This window comes from Brassica oleracea, chromosome C1 (genome assembly GCF_000695525.1).
Source record: "Brassica oleracea var. oleracea cultivar TO1000 chromosome C1, BOL, whole genome shotgun sequence".
NCBI lineage: Eukaryota > Viridiplantae > Streptophyta > Magnoliopsida > Brassicales > Brassicaceae > Brassica > Brassica oleracea.
Genome location: NC_027748.1, coordinates 43,061,560 through 43,076,106, shown reverse-complemented (window position 1 = coordinate 43,076,106; position 14,547 = coordinate 43,061,560). Strand labels below are relative to the sequence as shown.

Below are 14,547 nucleotides of genomic sequence, written 5' to 3'. Positions count from 1 at the left end.
TTTTGAATTTTTTTTAAGTGAATTTCTTTGAGAGACAGGTGTCAGACTTCTCCTCTGCCACTTGTCAGAAGAAAGAGAGAAAGTCTATTTTATATATAAAAATCATGTGTTTAGACCATCTTTTTATAGCACCTCTTACTTAATTGAAAGAAATATGCATTTTAATGTATAAATATTTAAGTTCATCGAAATAATATAAATAGCTGCATCTGACATTAGCATACCAGATTTATATATTAATATTGACATGTACATAATATTTTTATTAAACTTTTATAAAAATTCTCAAACTTAAGCATCTCATATAAATTTGATAAAGCTTCCTTTCTTCATTATCCATTTTTCATTCAGTACAAGCGGCTTTGATGATGGCTTCGAAATGATGCTTCTCATGGATAATCCAGTGTCCAACATGAGGGACCTCATGGAACTTTATCCATGGCAGCTTATCACATATATAGACTAGAACGTCTCGCAATATTTGTTTGTCATCGAGTGCACACCACATATGGACTGATCCTTTGTTAGTATCCGTGAACGGGTTGCTCAGTTCGGTTGGATCAAACTCCCAATTTCCATAACCGGCAATGATGTCTTGGTAGCAGCTCACATATTCACCTTGTCGTTTAACAGCGTCCTATACATAAGTTATTACATTATTAGCTTTCATGAGTATATATTTAACATATACTTAATATATCATCAGGATAAATCTAAAAAATATTGACAACTATACGACTATTTGAATCAGTCTATATATACACACATACCATGTACGATTTTTTATAATATATTTTCGAAAGTTCTATATCGCGTTCAGTCCAAATTTTCTTGGGATCTCGATCATTTGGAAACCATTTCTGAGTCATCCACCAATATAGCAACCATGGACAATAGTGTGCGACTCGAAGTATCATTTGAAACGCAAATGGTAATTTCTTGATTGCTGCATTCAACAAGTTTTGTGGAATACGTCTCCACCAAAAGTTTATTAATGGAACCACCAATGAAGCTCCACTTAATCTATAAGATAAAACACAACCATTAGTCTAGTTTCTAAACCTTTTCGTCAAACAAGATCCATTATGGGATTTGAATCCGTATAGTGATAGAAACAAACTAGCTGATAAACGTAACTTTTCATAACTGGATTTTTTTTTAATGAAGGCTAATCTATTGCCGATTCTACCGAGGGAACGCAACTTAGCAAAGTAAAACTCCGGTGGAAAAGAATCGTATCAGTAAATATTTAATCACTTGACTAAAGACAATATGAAAATAGACAAATAGTTAAAGTTGGTCATATATCTATAAATATATATATATGATTGAATGAAAAATTTTCACATATGAGAAAACATTGCGTATTTAAGTACAAAGATATCAAACAGAAAATCTTATTATAGATGGATAAACCACATTTTGCGTAAAATGTTTATCTATAAGCGTTAAAGTATTGATAACCAATGAGACGTAACACAATTCTCATATAATTTTTCGATTTCTTGATCATTTTCTTTAGAGATAATTCTATAAATATAGATTACCTATGAGGAATGTATTTGAGGCAACCGTACACTGGATATGCTCCAAGTGACATGCCCAGAACATGGAACTTTGGACCAAGTTCCAATTTGTCAGCAAGTTCTTCGATATCGTATGTATCTGTTTTCAATGTTCTTGATGGATTAGGATCGCTTTCTCCATGACCAGCTCTATCGAAGAACAAAAAATATATCTTGAATTCGTCAATCATTTCCTGAAGAAGCCATATAAAAACGTTGTAGGTTCAAATATATTATTACAAAACAATCATTAAATGATTAAAATGAATTATAAGCTACCCCAAACAATCATTTAATCATAACGTTTATACCTGTGTGGTGTATAAATCTACTTCTTTGGAATTTGCATATCCGTGGATGATTATTATTTTGTTTTTGGCTTCGTCCTTTGGACACCCTAATTCTCTGTAGGCTATATGTCTGCCATCACTAAGCTTGACTCTTAGAGATTTCTTGGAAACGTTTTCTGGCAGTGGAATTGGTGGTGGCGGTTTTATCGACTTGTATACATAATAGCTTATCAATCCCACAATCGCAAGTAGCAGAAACATCATTAGACCTGTGGACAATACATATACAAATAATGTTGTGAGACCATCGTCTTTCAACGAAACTTAGGAATATGTCTAATGATTAGATCAAATAATAGTAGAGAAAACCAACCTGATGGTTTAGGAGATGTAGTTAATGTTGTGAAGTAACGAGAACTCTGACTTATACATCTCTTAAATAAGAGTAATAGTTTTACTTTTTGTTACATATATAGTCTATGTAACTTTCTTTTGTCTTCTTAATATTATTAAATTTGGTTTATATTTTTTACTTTTATCATCAATTGTGTAGCTCCCCTCATTTATATTGCATAAATAAGATATTATATTAAACTAGTAAAATTTATAAACAGATTTTGAATTTAATAAAATAGCCATTAAAAAAAGAAAAATGTTATCATTCTTAAGATCATTTCTATATTTTTTCTAAAACCTCTATTATAATAGATGTAGATTTGCTTCAATGTATGCTTTATAATATAATTACTCTATTTTCAGAAATAAATATAGAGAAATAATATTTTTACTCCTAAAAATAGAAAATAAAAGTGCACTTTTTTATATTTTTCTAAAAATAGATTTTTATTTATTTTAGAGATATACATTAGATCAAACCACCTTTATAAATAGAGTTCTCTATTTTAGAAAAAAATAGAAATGCACATTGGAGAATCTCTAAATTTTAAACATATAAAATCGAAAACATTGATTGATTTGTTCAAAAATATTTATGGAAAGCTCTTTGTTATTAAGGTTTGCTCACTCCAAAATTTATCAGATATTTCAACAAAATCTTAATTTGGTGCTAAATATATAGAAAAAACTTTGTAACGTATTCGACATACAAATGAATTTGTTTAACTTTTTGCATTTTTGTTGCTATTAAGAATTTTGTAACTCCCGTAAGTTATTGCTTTAGATTTTAATATATTATCTTCTGATTATAATAAAGACATTATAGTAAAGATATTTTTATGCTGTCATCATAGTGGTCTTAGCGTTATAACAACCTCCACGGGAGTATAATGTCAGTGGTAGTAGACTCAAATGTAATAAACTTGTATAAGTACTGAATCAGAACATAAACAAATAGTCGGTTATCAAAGAGAACAAAATGATGGTGGAAAGAAAGAACCAGAACAAACTCAAACTTGAGATCGTACTTGTGGAGAATTTAAATATCAAAATTAATTATTATTTTTCATAAACGAATGGAGTATCAGTGTATCACTATGTGTCTTCCATGAGAAAGGGAAGAAGACTCTGAATGTGTCTTATTCAGAGGTCCTCGGGACCATTGATGTCCTACAAATAACACAAGGTACATTTTATTAGTCTTTATCGATTTAGCTGAACCAAAATCAAACCATAACCTAATCAAACCAAACCTTCCGGTTCCTAAAATATAAACTCGTTAGATTACCTTGTTCTCGACCACAGCCCCGTTGGGGATTTCCAGTTTTACCCCGGATTTTGCAGTCACAGTTACCTTCCCCTTTAATAACCAAAAATGAATGTTAAAACAACAAATCGGGAAACTAATATCTTGTATTTTAGACATGTTTACATGTATTATGCATTAACCTTGAGAACAACTGAAGAGCCAAAGGAGACATCACCAGACACCTTAAGGCTGTCGAGTTCGACTATACTAGGGATGGACTTAAACCAGCTCAGGAAATTAGACACCTGTTACAAAGATACACCGAGTGATGCTTTATGAGGCAAAAACAAACATGACTTGTGGCGATTTTTTTTGTCTCCTTTACCTTCTTGAACTCGGGTCCCAATTCAATCGATGGATTCGAGGGGTTGGTTCTAGCACTGTTTCTGGTGACGAAGCCATCAACTAGGGTGTAGAGATCAGACTAAGAATGAACACTTTAATTACTACTCAAATGTTTCAGAAGATGTCTTTGTTACTCTGTTTTCGCTTTAAAATGTGGTGTTTACCTGGACGAGCAACAAGTCTGAAGTTGCCTTCACTGGCAAGAACCGTGAGCGAGGTACATTAACACCAATGGCATTGTCAAAGAACTGTTTTGAGACAAAGAATCACACAACCAAAAATATTAGAAGAAGATTACAATTAGCGCTCTATATTGTAAATAACTAGGACAATGCATATTTACCCTTATTGCAGCACCAGCTGCAGTTTCCAGTTGAAGAACTTTCACTCCATCGACTTCCTGAATAAAATTTTCAGTCTTTTCTCAGTTAGACATTCATGGAAATTGCAAAAAAAAAAAAAAAAAAAAAAAAGCAATAGGCCAGACATGCACCTTTGGGTTAGGGATGATCTCCATTTTAAGTGCATCAGCTTCCACAAGCTTTTTAATGGCCTTCAAGTTAACCCATCTGTAAACTTACAGAATTAAAATCTACAAAAGGTTCATATCTTCTGGAATATTTAGAGACATTATCTACTTACAAGTTGTTTGTGTTGAATATCTTGAACTTCTCAATGGATTTGAACTCATTGACCTACCACAATGATCAAAACATGAGTGCAGTAGATCTGTTCAACAGGTTTATACAAGTGGAAGAAAGCAGGAAGAAGGCACAAAAAAGAGTATAGTTTCCCCCTTCATACGAATAATCTATTGTAGATGGAGAAACGGTTTTGAAGAGTTTCTAACAAATTATTCTAAAATCTAAGCTTGTTCCAACTTTTTCCACATCTCTAATGAATATTCTAGAATTGTTTCGAACAATCTCTAATGAAATCCAAGCCGTAACAGGAAGGAAAACAAAAAAAAAGTATGGAGTATGGACTTACATGTTCATCAGGAACCTGAGCAATCTCCAAAAGCTGGGACAGACCAGAAAAAAAATCAATTTTAGAGTTCAAGAAAACGAGTTAGGTTCTAATAGAAATATATATAGATAGAAGTGTTTTTTTGTTTGCAATAAAAATGCAACTACAGAATCCGAAACCAATCAACAGCAGGTAAAAACCGAATCTCCTTGGCAGTTTTTTTTATAATAACGATGAATAAGAAAAGGTACATTCGAAACAAGAAGAAACAATTAAGAAATTACCTGAACTTTGCCTTCATAAGAAATGAGAGTTCCACCTTTTACATCAGCTAAGGTTTTGGGTGTAACCTCCATACAGTATTCATTCTTGTTCTGGATCAAGTGCTTCAAGATTGCTGCAGCAATTAGACCAAGTAGGAGGCAAGCAGGACGTAAGTAATTTCATGTATAATTTTCAGATTAACTATGTGTAAACAAGCACGAACAAACTACAAAGAAGACATACTTAAGTCAACGATAGCACCCAAGTTGTCTGAATTGGCAACGAACACATATTCTTTACCCTGTGAGTCCCAGAAAAACAAATATCCAATGAACACGTACATCTTAAATGCTTGGAAAAATAGTTGCCGACTGCATCAAAGACTGAACCTGTGATAAGAAAGCATCGAGCTTTCCACTGTTCATCAGGGATGGGAATACATCACCATGACCCGGAGGATACCTTCACAAAAATAATAGAACTTAGAATAACATATTAGAAAAATCACAAGTTCCTGTTATCTACAATCATGGACTACTCTCAGATAGTGGGCAGATTAAACTGTTCCAACTTGCATAAGACAATCTTACTGTGTGGTTCGAACCGTATAACAAAAGAAAATCATACCAGCCATCCTTGTCGGTCTTTCCCTTGCTGGGCCATGGCACAAACTCATCTGCCACAACACGGGGATATTTGCTCTAGAAAACCCAAGTAAACATAATTAGTTGCAGATCTGATGTCAGTTTTTTCATACATACAAAATTTTAATTTGCTAATTTAGATATATGCATCCACACCACAAACCTGGTTAAAAGTGTGAATGTCAACATTTGAGTTGGTGTACTTAATTTTCCACAATCTGAATACGATGAAAGCACTCAGCCAAAAAAACCAACAAAAAATATGGAAGTAAAAGAAAATGTGATCCACAGTAAAATATAAGTACCTTTTGTGTGTCATCATGTGTATTAAACGAGTTCATGAGAACCAATGGGACTTTGCAGCCATACTTGTTGTTGAGATTCTGTTAATATATTGTATACATTAAGATTCGTAAACATCAAGGAGGTACTAGAGCAGAGTGATAAAGGAAATAACAAACCTCGATCTGGATAACAATAAGATCGAGAAATGTCAAACCATCACGAACTTCGATAACCGACCTGCACAGAAAAGCAAGCTAAGATATAATTAACATCCTAAATCTTGGAATAACTACTACACATGACCACTTTGCCAAAATTTCACAAGGGATTGTTCACTAGCTTCAGTTTGAATGTGCCAACAATAACTAGATCTCCAGAGAGGGAATAGTAACTAGATTCTATATTAACACTGAATTTGAAATTTCAAAGAGAATCATTGATAAAGGGCTTACTTAGGGCCAGTGCATCCCATTGTTGTCCCAAGACCTCCATTAAGCTTTAAGACAACAAGTTTGTCCAACAGATTCTTGGTCTCGGAAACATCTACATCATTTGTAATAAACATAAACACCATTCTAGTATCAGAGAGAAACTACAAGCAGAGATATACTTCCAGAAACTACTGTTTGATCATCACAAGCAACAACAGATTGATCGAAAGAGAATATAAAAACCTGAGGTAGCGTGAGACGAGGTTGATGAATCCGCTCCTCTCATTCTCACTGAAACACACAAACAGATTCAGTCGAAAATAATGTCAGATCAAATCCGAAAGGCGAACCTCATTTCGGTAAGGCCATCGACGGCGGATTTGAGCCGGGGGAGATTCTCGGTGGTGGCAGCCATTGTCGATTGTCGATTAGAGCTTCTTCACGAGGAGAAGATTTGTAGAATGGAGAGTTTCAAAGGAGTAGTGGTGATGAAGTGAAGTGACTAAATGACGATGCGTGGTTGTTTATATATACGATGTTTTCTCTTTACCAATTGAAAGTTTACACGTGGCATAAATTCATGTCTGTCCGGTTTCGTCTTTTTATTGTATCGACAATTAGTTTAATCTTATTTTTGAACATTTTCATGTTGTTGTAATTATTTTGGACAAAAAATATTTGAGTAATACTAACTCATTTATAAATAAAAGAAAAGTATTAGTAATATGCATCTATGTTTTGGTTCATTTGGGAATGCAGGAAGGATTGACACTTGACAAAGACAGTGTTATGATTTTTTCAGTATGTTTATATGTTTTTGAACTGTTATTTAGGGGATGATTGGTTGGAGCCGTAGATGCTCTTGACAGCCAAAATTTAGTCTACAGCTATATATATCAACCAATCGAGCTTTGTTTTCTTTAAAAACCTCACAGCGAAAAAATCTCTGCAAAATCAAAATATGGCTGTAGAGAGTTTTATTTTCAGAGCAAAAAATTAGTGTTTTAGAAATATACAGCAAGGAAAGCTACAGCAAATAAATCTATAGATTAAATTCTACAGCAAAAAATATAAAGTTACAGCACTTACCGATCATCCCTTTAGTTCTACATATAGTTAACAATAATTTCACCATTTATCTATTTCTCTAATTTCAAACATTTTATATACGAAATCATCATTATATGGTGTTGTTTTCGAGTTCAGTTATAAATTCTTTTTCCTTCGAAACTAGTTCCATTTTTTTGTGAAACGAAAATAGTCCCATTTGCTTTGCTGAGCAATGACTTAACATTACAATCAAAACATATATCATTCAAACTATGGGATAATTATTATAACCAACCAAAAGGTCCGAAAAAAATTAAATTAAAAACATAAACATGTCCAAATCATCATAACCAATAGAAAATCATGCAAAATCCGAAAATAAATAAAAACATCTCAAACAAACAAACAAGAAAAAAGACAAGAGAGAATCTTCCATAGAATATTCTCTCATTCAAGAGGACAATTGAGCAAGAGCTTGATGTTTCGAACAGTGGAGCTGATCAAACTAGTCACCGTGTCCACTGACTGCTCATTCAGCCCGCTTATCCTCTTGTCTTCAGAGACAAGGATCTGAAAGACCACCGTGAGTATAGTTCCACCCTCCTCAGCCACCATGGATCGCCGGCCATCGTTTGAGATGGTGAAACCAGAAGAAAGGATTGGAATTTTCAAAGGGTCGACTTCACCTGAGGTAGCGAGACTCATCGAAGCCATGTCGAGAGGAGCGTACACTATCATGCCTCCTAATGCGTCCATGTAACACTCTTGTAGCATCATCATGTTCCTCTTTGGGCCTTGTGACATAGATATGACATCATCCTCTCTTTGTGTGGGCTGATATATATAATAGTATATAACAAGTAAAGATTGTGAGATGAGTTATGTATCTATAACAACCAAAGATTAATTATTAAGTGACCGTGAAGGAAATGTGTGTACCAGGAGAATGGTGATGTAGTTGTTTTCATTTGATCCGGTGAGAATGCGAGCGGTCACAGAGACTGCGGATCGATAGCAAAGAACGTCCCACTGTTGCATGCAAACGTGAGTTTTTGTTAAGACGCGACTTAAGACAACAGTAAGAGATAAAAAACATGCGAAGTGGTATAAGTAGACCATGTTTCTTTTTTGAATGGTAACACTAACATATATGTTTCAGACCGTAGGTCCATCATCGTATACTAATGGCGTGGATGAATTCACCCTATTCAGGCAAAAAGGTAATGTAAATCATATTTTCACTCACAAGTCATACCAACCACGTTAAAATTCTATAATATGTTTTTTGAACTAATATTTTTTTTTGAACTAATTTTTCTAATATATGATGTTTTTGAACTAATTCTATAATATGTCCGTTCAATATAACTGTACTTATATATGATGTTCAATATTCCCCAAAACTAAAACAATAAAAATTATAAGGAGTTAAATTTGCTCAAAATAATTAGATTTTTTTTTCTATATTTGAAGTGTCAAAGCCAATCTAACCCAACTGAATTTAAGATAAGTAAAATGTGTTTTAAAGAGAAAAAAATACTAATTACTTTGAAAACTAGAGATTACGTGCTGAACTGTTTTATAATAAATTTAATTTAACTCTACGTCAGTTAACACATCAACCCGTAGCAACACTCCTAATGTTACATATCCATTCGATAGAGATGCATGCAGGTCAAGAAAAGAAAGAAGAACCTGGTGACGAGTCTCATTGTTTAGCAGGCTGTCGAAGACTTGCAAAGGAGTGATCGGAACTGAGAAAGAAGACGCAGCACTGACAACTAAACCGGATGGTTGACCGGAGTCATGGTTCATCCTGATCGAGATTCTGACGCCACATTTGGACTGCTGTGGAAAGTCAACTTTCCCGGACATGGCCAGCATCTCGTTGAAGTTCTTCACCATTCTTTCCCCTAATTTCATTACACTCATTCTGCCTTCCACTGTCGCTATAGCTGCCAAAACATTACACATTGCTTTATCATCAATTCATCATTAACATCACACTTAGACATAATGCCGGTCTAACATTTTAATTTTGTTTATAGTGTTCTACGTACAAAAATTTTTATGTCCTTATTCTTTATAAAAAAAAATTTCATAGTACCATACATACAACTAGAATTATCGAATAAAACCTATTCGACCAGTTCATTTACCGAACCTGCTCAGACTTATTGTCACTAAAAGATGTTATGTCTTTACTGAAAGGTCAGAGACGAAGAACTGGTCCAGTTAGGTCTTATATCGATCAAATAACGATATATATTATCAGTAGCCTCACTCAACGAAAATGATAGAAAATTATACTTTTCGACGACCACAAATTTAAGCATTGATTGGCGAAGGATTTTCTTTTTATAATTTTTATTTGATTAGTAAAGTTAGTCATAGATGAAACGTACCTTCGCTCCAGTCAGTAGCCGGAATGGTACGGATGGAGGAGAGAGCCATCCTCTCACACATTCTTTCCAGAGTGGTGGTCCAACGCTTAGCCCCGTAGCCTGAGCCGCCACATAAAAGCTCTCTATATAACCAATGTGCATCGGGTTTATGGTCAACTTCCACATGCTCTATCCATGTTACCTGCATTATTTCATTTAACTTCAAATTATATATATAACGTATACATTTTAAGAATAGAGAAACATGTGAGATCAAGGCAATGAAGACATGCCTCGGAGTGAGCACCGGGAAATGCTCTGATGAGACAGCCAGAAGGACGTTTATAGCAAAAAGGGTTGATTTGGTCAGAGTCAACGATTCTTTGTGACACATCAGCAACAATCCAGATCCCTTCATCGATCTTTTGGCAGCACCTGACGATCATAAACTCCCTTGGTGGCACTAGCGGCGACAGAATGTGTAGTTTCTCCCATATCTATCAATTTCATTCACATTCAAGAACATATCACATATTAAGATCCGAGTTGATGAACTGATGTAACGGTTGTAAAAAATTGATTGGTAACACCACAATGAAAATAGGTCTTACCACTTGCAAGTTATTGCAGTTTTCGTTGATGGGAAGCTCGGATCCGAGCTTGTGAATCGTCATGGCCTTGGCCACGATCGTTGGAAAAAGCCTTTCCCACTTTTCCTACAACAGAGAAGTACATGTTCAGATTTGTGTATAATTAAGTGCAACCCTTAGATTTTTATTTTTGTCAAAAAATTGTTAGTAACAACGTAACCATCATATATTAAGAGTTGAAATTGTATCATTTTTTCCAAAATTATATAAACAATGAGAAAACTACAAAAAGAGGTCTAATTAAAAGATTTTTGATAAATGATTTAGACAAAGACGTATATATTGTTTCAAAAGTCGTTTTAAACAATCAGACATCAATTGCACCACGTAGTTTTAAGCCTAACTGACATAATCCTAATATTTGTTTGATGATGCATAATAGAATACATACCGAATCCAAGAACATTTCAATCAAGTTCGTTGCTTCTATAGGAACCAACGTGACATCTTTGGAAGACTCGACACGAGCACTCAATTTCCTGAAATGTTTGATCGAGTGCGAGAACTTCTCATAACTCTCTTGGTCAATCACATATGTTCCATCGATAGACGACATAACCCATAAATCTTCCGTAACAAATAGCCGCTTGAGCTCTTCAACGGCTCTTGTCGCAGTTTCAGACAATTGCGTTATATCCATTTGGGATATCAGTTGTAGTTGGATGTCTTGAGAAGTTGATGATCCTACTGAGTTAGATGGATCGTTCATGAGACTGTTTGGAATAGTTCCATACGAGGTGTGAGTATCAAAGATTTGTTGTCCCTGAACAGAAGCGAATAAGTTCACCATGTTTTGTTGGTGCTGGTTCATGGATACAGTGTTGGCCAGTTCGTCACGCTAAATTTCAAAAAAGAAAAATATATATTATTATGGATTCTGTCATAAACAAAAAAAAATGCATTTTCATGGTTATGTTTTTTTTTAATAACCTTAGCGTTGTTTCAAAGGTTTTCTAGGCACAAGGACTAATCACCAAAACGAACATAAAAATCCAGATTTTTTTGCCACTTAAGATATCTATGGATGGTCAAGAAAAATCAAATCTACGGCGGAAGCTCCAGCTGGAACCCCTTTACCAATAAGCTAAGATAATTTAGTTAAAGTTATGTTATTGTTTCACTATTATAAGGGTCTAACTTTTAACAAATTTTTTAACAAAGAACGATATATTTTTTCATTGATATAAAGTTTATAAAGTCAGCATACAGAACATTCAAAAGTTATTACGCAAACAGCTAAACATGCCATATAAAAATTTACTATTATATTATTGTTTATGCACAACTTAAATTATTATCATTTATATAATCGCTTTTCAAATACGGATGAATATCATTTTCGCAATTTATATAAAAATATGATGGTGGATGAAACAAATAATAACAAAAATGTATACTACTGATATAATTGTTGGTAACAGAAATTTAAATAAAATGATTACCTTTTCTGTGAGAAAAGTGTTTGCTAGACCCAAGTTTTGGAAATTGTGGTCGCGTTCTACACCAAGAGGAGGACCACCACAATCTGGACAAGTCACAATCCTTAAAGCCTCTAGCATAGCTTCGTTTTCACATTTGATCTTTTTATTTTCTTCACGAAGTAAGATGTTAGCATTTCTTTCAATCTGAGTCTATATCATATGAAAAGTAATTAATAACAATTGAAATATCAATTTGTTGAAACAACTTATACAATTACATATTAAAATATTTGTTGAGATGAATACTTTGTTTTGAGTTCTCTTGTTTTGAAACCAAAATTTGATTTGGTCTGGCTCAAGATTCAGCTCTTCACCTAAACTGAGCCGTTGTGATTCCTCTGGATTAGGACATTCCTTGAAATAACTTCATTCATTTATAAAAAATTTAAAAACCAATTAGTCAAATCAAAATTTTCAATAGGTTTGAATCAACAAAAAAGTGATAAAAAAATTTACGCTTCAAGTCTCTGGGTTTGTTGAAAAGTGTGGCGATGATAAGTTCTTTTCTCTCTTTTCTTGGCATTTACCGAAGTATGTTCACTGCTTGAGTTTCCACCACCGTTATGATCCATTTGTTCTCTACCACAGAAAGTAATTTTTTGTTGTTATAGTTTGTAACAATATTTTTTTTAGTAAATTCACAAACTAATCACCACTTATATAGAAAATGGTGGTGCGTTCTTTCGAAGAAAAAAATGGTGGTGTGAAAATAATTCAAAATAAAATTATTTTATAAATGGGAATACAAGGAAAAAATATATATTACTATTGGAGAAGGTCATACATACTATATTTTACAAATGAGAATAAAAGGCCATTCCAATTATATTTCATTCAAATACGTATTAGAGATATATACTACCTCTTATACAATGTACTGAGTACCAATTATGTGTATATATATATGAAAAAAGTTTAAGCTAAGAAAAATATAAGTTTTTGTTAAAAATAAGAAGCAAAATATAATTTATTTTGAGAAGATATATTTTCTATTTTATTATAGGTAGATTCATTTCTACGATGTACTCAAACCAATTAAAAAATCATTGTCTTTTTGTTTACCTACTATAGATACAAGAATAAATTTAATAAAGTATTATTATCATATACATTTTATTATGTTTCAATATTATTTTAACATCAAAAAGAATCATATTGAACTAAAATTCATATTTAATAAATAAATAATTTATATTATTACTTTTTGTTTCCTTTAATCTAATCGAATAACATCACCTAGTTTTATTGCTAATAAATTGACATATTACATGAGAATACAAAATTTTGGGGGAATTACATAGCCACTACTTTGATAATAGAAATTTTAAGTAAAGTGAAAACACTTTCGAAAATATTTTTTTCTTAAAGAACAGATAAGTATATTCATAAACAAGAAAATTCTGGATAATATGTTTTCTTTTGTTTCAACTACTGTGTAACCTAGAAGAAATAAACTAAAGACAATACTTTTTTAAGTTGGAGATTTTAACTGAATCTTTAAGTTTGTTCTTCTTTTAAAAATGATCTTAGAAAAATTGGTGTCAAAATTGTACATAAATTCTAATAGATTTATGAAACATTTGTAGATCATAATAATCATATCCTTATAATTGGTAGAGACTCACTATCTCTATTGGCAAATGTGGGTTTCACTAGTTATTTAGTATTTTTATTGCGGATTAGTTCATCGTCAAAACAATGTTTAATGAATATATTTTAATTTCTCCTACCAAACTATAATCGCAATCTACCCACAATTGTTATCAATCATTTTACCAAAACATATTTTATTGATGAAATCAACATTTAAGGTTAAAATCTTGCATTTCTTTTTGTTTTTTTATACCAAACGGCCAATTCCATATTTAAGTTAGTCTAAATCAACAACATATCATCCGATTAACCATTGTCCAATCAAATCAACGGTTAAATTTATTTATTCTCACTGAGAATCAAGCTTAGTACCTCATTCCATATTCAAATACCACATATCTTTGACCAACGATATTCTTGCATTAGACTCATCGAAAGAATATTTGGTCAATTATGTTAAGTTTGTTATCCGAAGATTTGCCTCCATCCAAAAAGTATATCCAAAGATTACCTTCTTGTTTATCTCGCATCAAATTTATTGAACAATTTAACTAGATTGTATTAGCTAGTATGATTTAAAGTGTTAAGTACTATAGTAAACCACTTGATGTATGTTTAACTAAAAGTTGTTTAGTGGCAGTTTTATGGAAATATGGTGTTTATGTGATACCTCTTAAATTTTCATAAATATTTATTTGTACACTAAATTGCTAAAAAGTCACTAGTAGTTTGTAAAATTTCTTATCAGGATTTTCAAAACCAAAGTTAGAATCCTAAACTTTTGGGTTTTGTTTCTTTTAAATTGATAGTTTGTTTTCGGTAAAAATTATTCTCGGTTTTTCGCCACCGGCAGTGGCAAATGTAGATAGAAGACTAAGGGTGCACTGGTGC

At 32.8% G+C, this 14,547-nt stretch overlaps 3 protein-coding genes across 4 annotated transcripts; all 3 read right to left on the bottom strand.

Annotated features, from left to right (window-relative positions):
* Positions 1 to 252: 252 nt before the first annotated feature.
* On the bottom strand, positions 253 to 2,273 carry LOC106300941. Its single transcript, XM_013737217.1, has 5 exons — positions 2,229 to 2,273; positions 1,877 to 2,124; positions 1,548 to 1,759; positions 771 to 1,023; positions 253 to 637 (listed from the first exon to the last, which is right to left on the bottom strand). The coding sequence occupies exons 2-5, from the start codon at positions 2,117 to 2,119 to the stop codon at positions 344 to 346; spliced, it is 1,002 nt and encodes a 333-aa protein (XP_013592671.1). The 5' UTR covers positions 2,120 to 2,124; positions 2,229 to 2,273; the 3' UTR covers positions 253 to 343.
* A 929-nt stretch (positions 2,274 to 3,202) lies between these two features.
* On the bottom strand, positions 3,203 to 6,975 carry LOC106295603 (probable UTP--glucose-1-phosphate uridylyltransferase 2). Of its 2 annotated transcripts, XM_013731558.1 has the most exons (19): positions 6,849 to 6,975; positions 6,742 to 6,789; positions 6,520 to 6,610; positions 6,244 to 6,304; positions 6,083 to 6,165; positions 5,946 to 5,991; positions 5,766 to 5,839; positions 5,528 to 5,600; positions 5,382 to 5,439; positions 5,159 to 5,271; positions 4,896 to 4,928; positions 4,548 to 4,600; positions 4,399 to 4,474; positions 4,249 to 4,305; positions 4,070 to 4,153; positions 3,886 to 3,984; positions 3,701 to 3,805; positions 3,540 to 3,611; positions 3,203 to 3,421 (listed from the first exon to the last, which is right to left on the bottom strand). In XM_013731558.1, exons 2-19 carry the CDS (start codon positions 6,782 to 6,784, stop codon positions 3,395 to 3,397), a joined length of 1,248 nt encoding a protein of 415 aa, XP_013587012.1. In that variant the 5' UTR covers positions 6,785 to 6,789; positions 6,849 to 6,975; the 3' UTR covers positions 3,203 to 3,394. The 2 variants fall into 2 exon arrangements, with proteins under 2 accessions (XP_013587012.1, XP_013587002.1); XM_013731548.1 differs by lacking the exon at positions 5,946 to 5,991 and having other exon boundaries at positions 3,204 to 3,421; positions 6,088 to 6,165.
* A 973-nt stretch (positions 6,976 to 7,948) lies between these two features.
* LOC106299684 (homeobox-leucine zipper protein HDG8-like) lies at positions 7,949 to 12,672 on the bottom strand. The gene is made up of 10 exons (XM_013735737.1): positions 12,520 to 12,672; positions 12,310 to 12,427; positions 12,025 to 12,213; positions 10,974 to 11,420; positions 10,544 to 10,648; positions 10,226 to 10,429; positions 9,954 to 10,134; positions 9,244 to 9,503; positions 8,488 to 8,577; positions 7,949 to 8,382 (listed from the first exon to the last, which is right to left on the bottom strand). The coding sequence occupies exons 1-10, from the start codon at positions 12,633 to 12,635 to the stop codon at positions 7,996 to 7,998; spliced, it is 2,097 nt and encodes a 698-aa protein (XP_013591191.1). The 5' UTR covers positions 12,636 to 12,672; the 3' UTR covers positions 7,949 to 7,995.
* Positions 12,673 to 14,547: the final 1,875 nt, after the last annotated feature.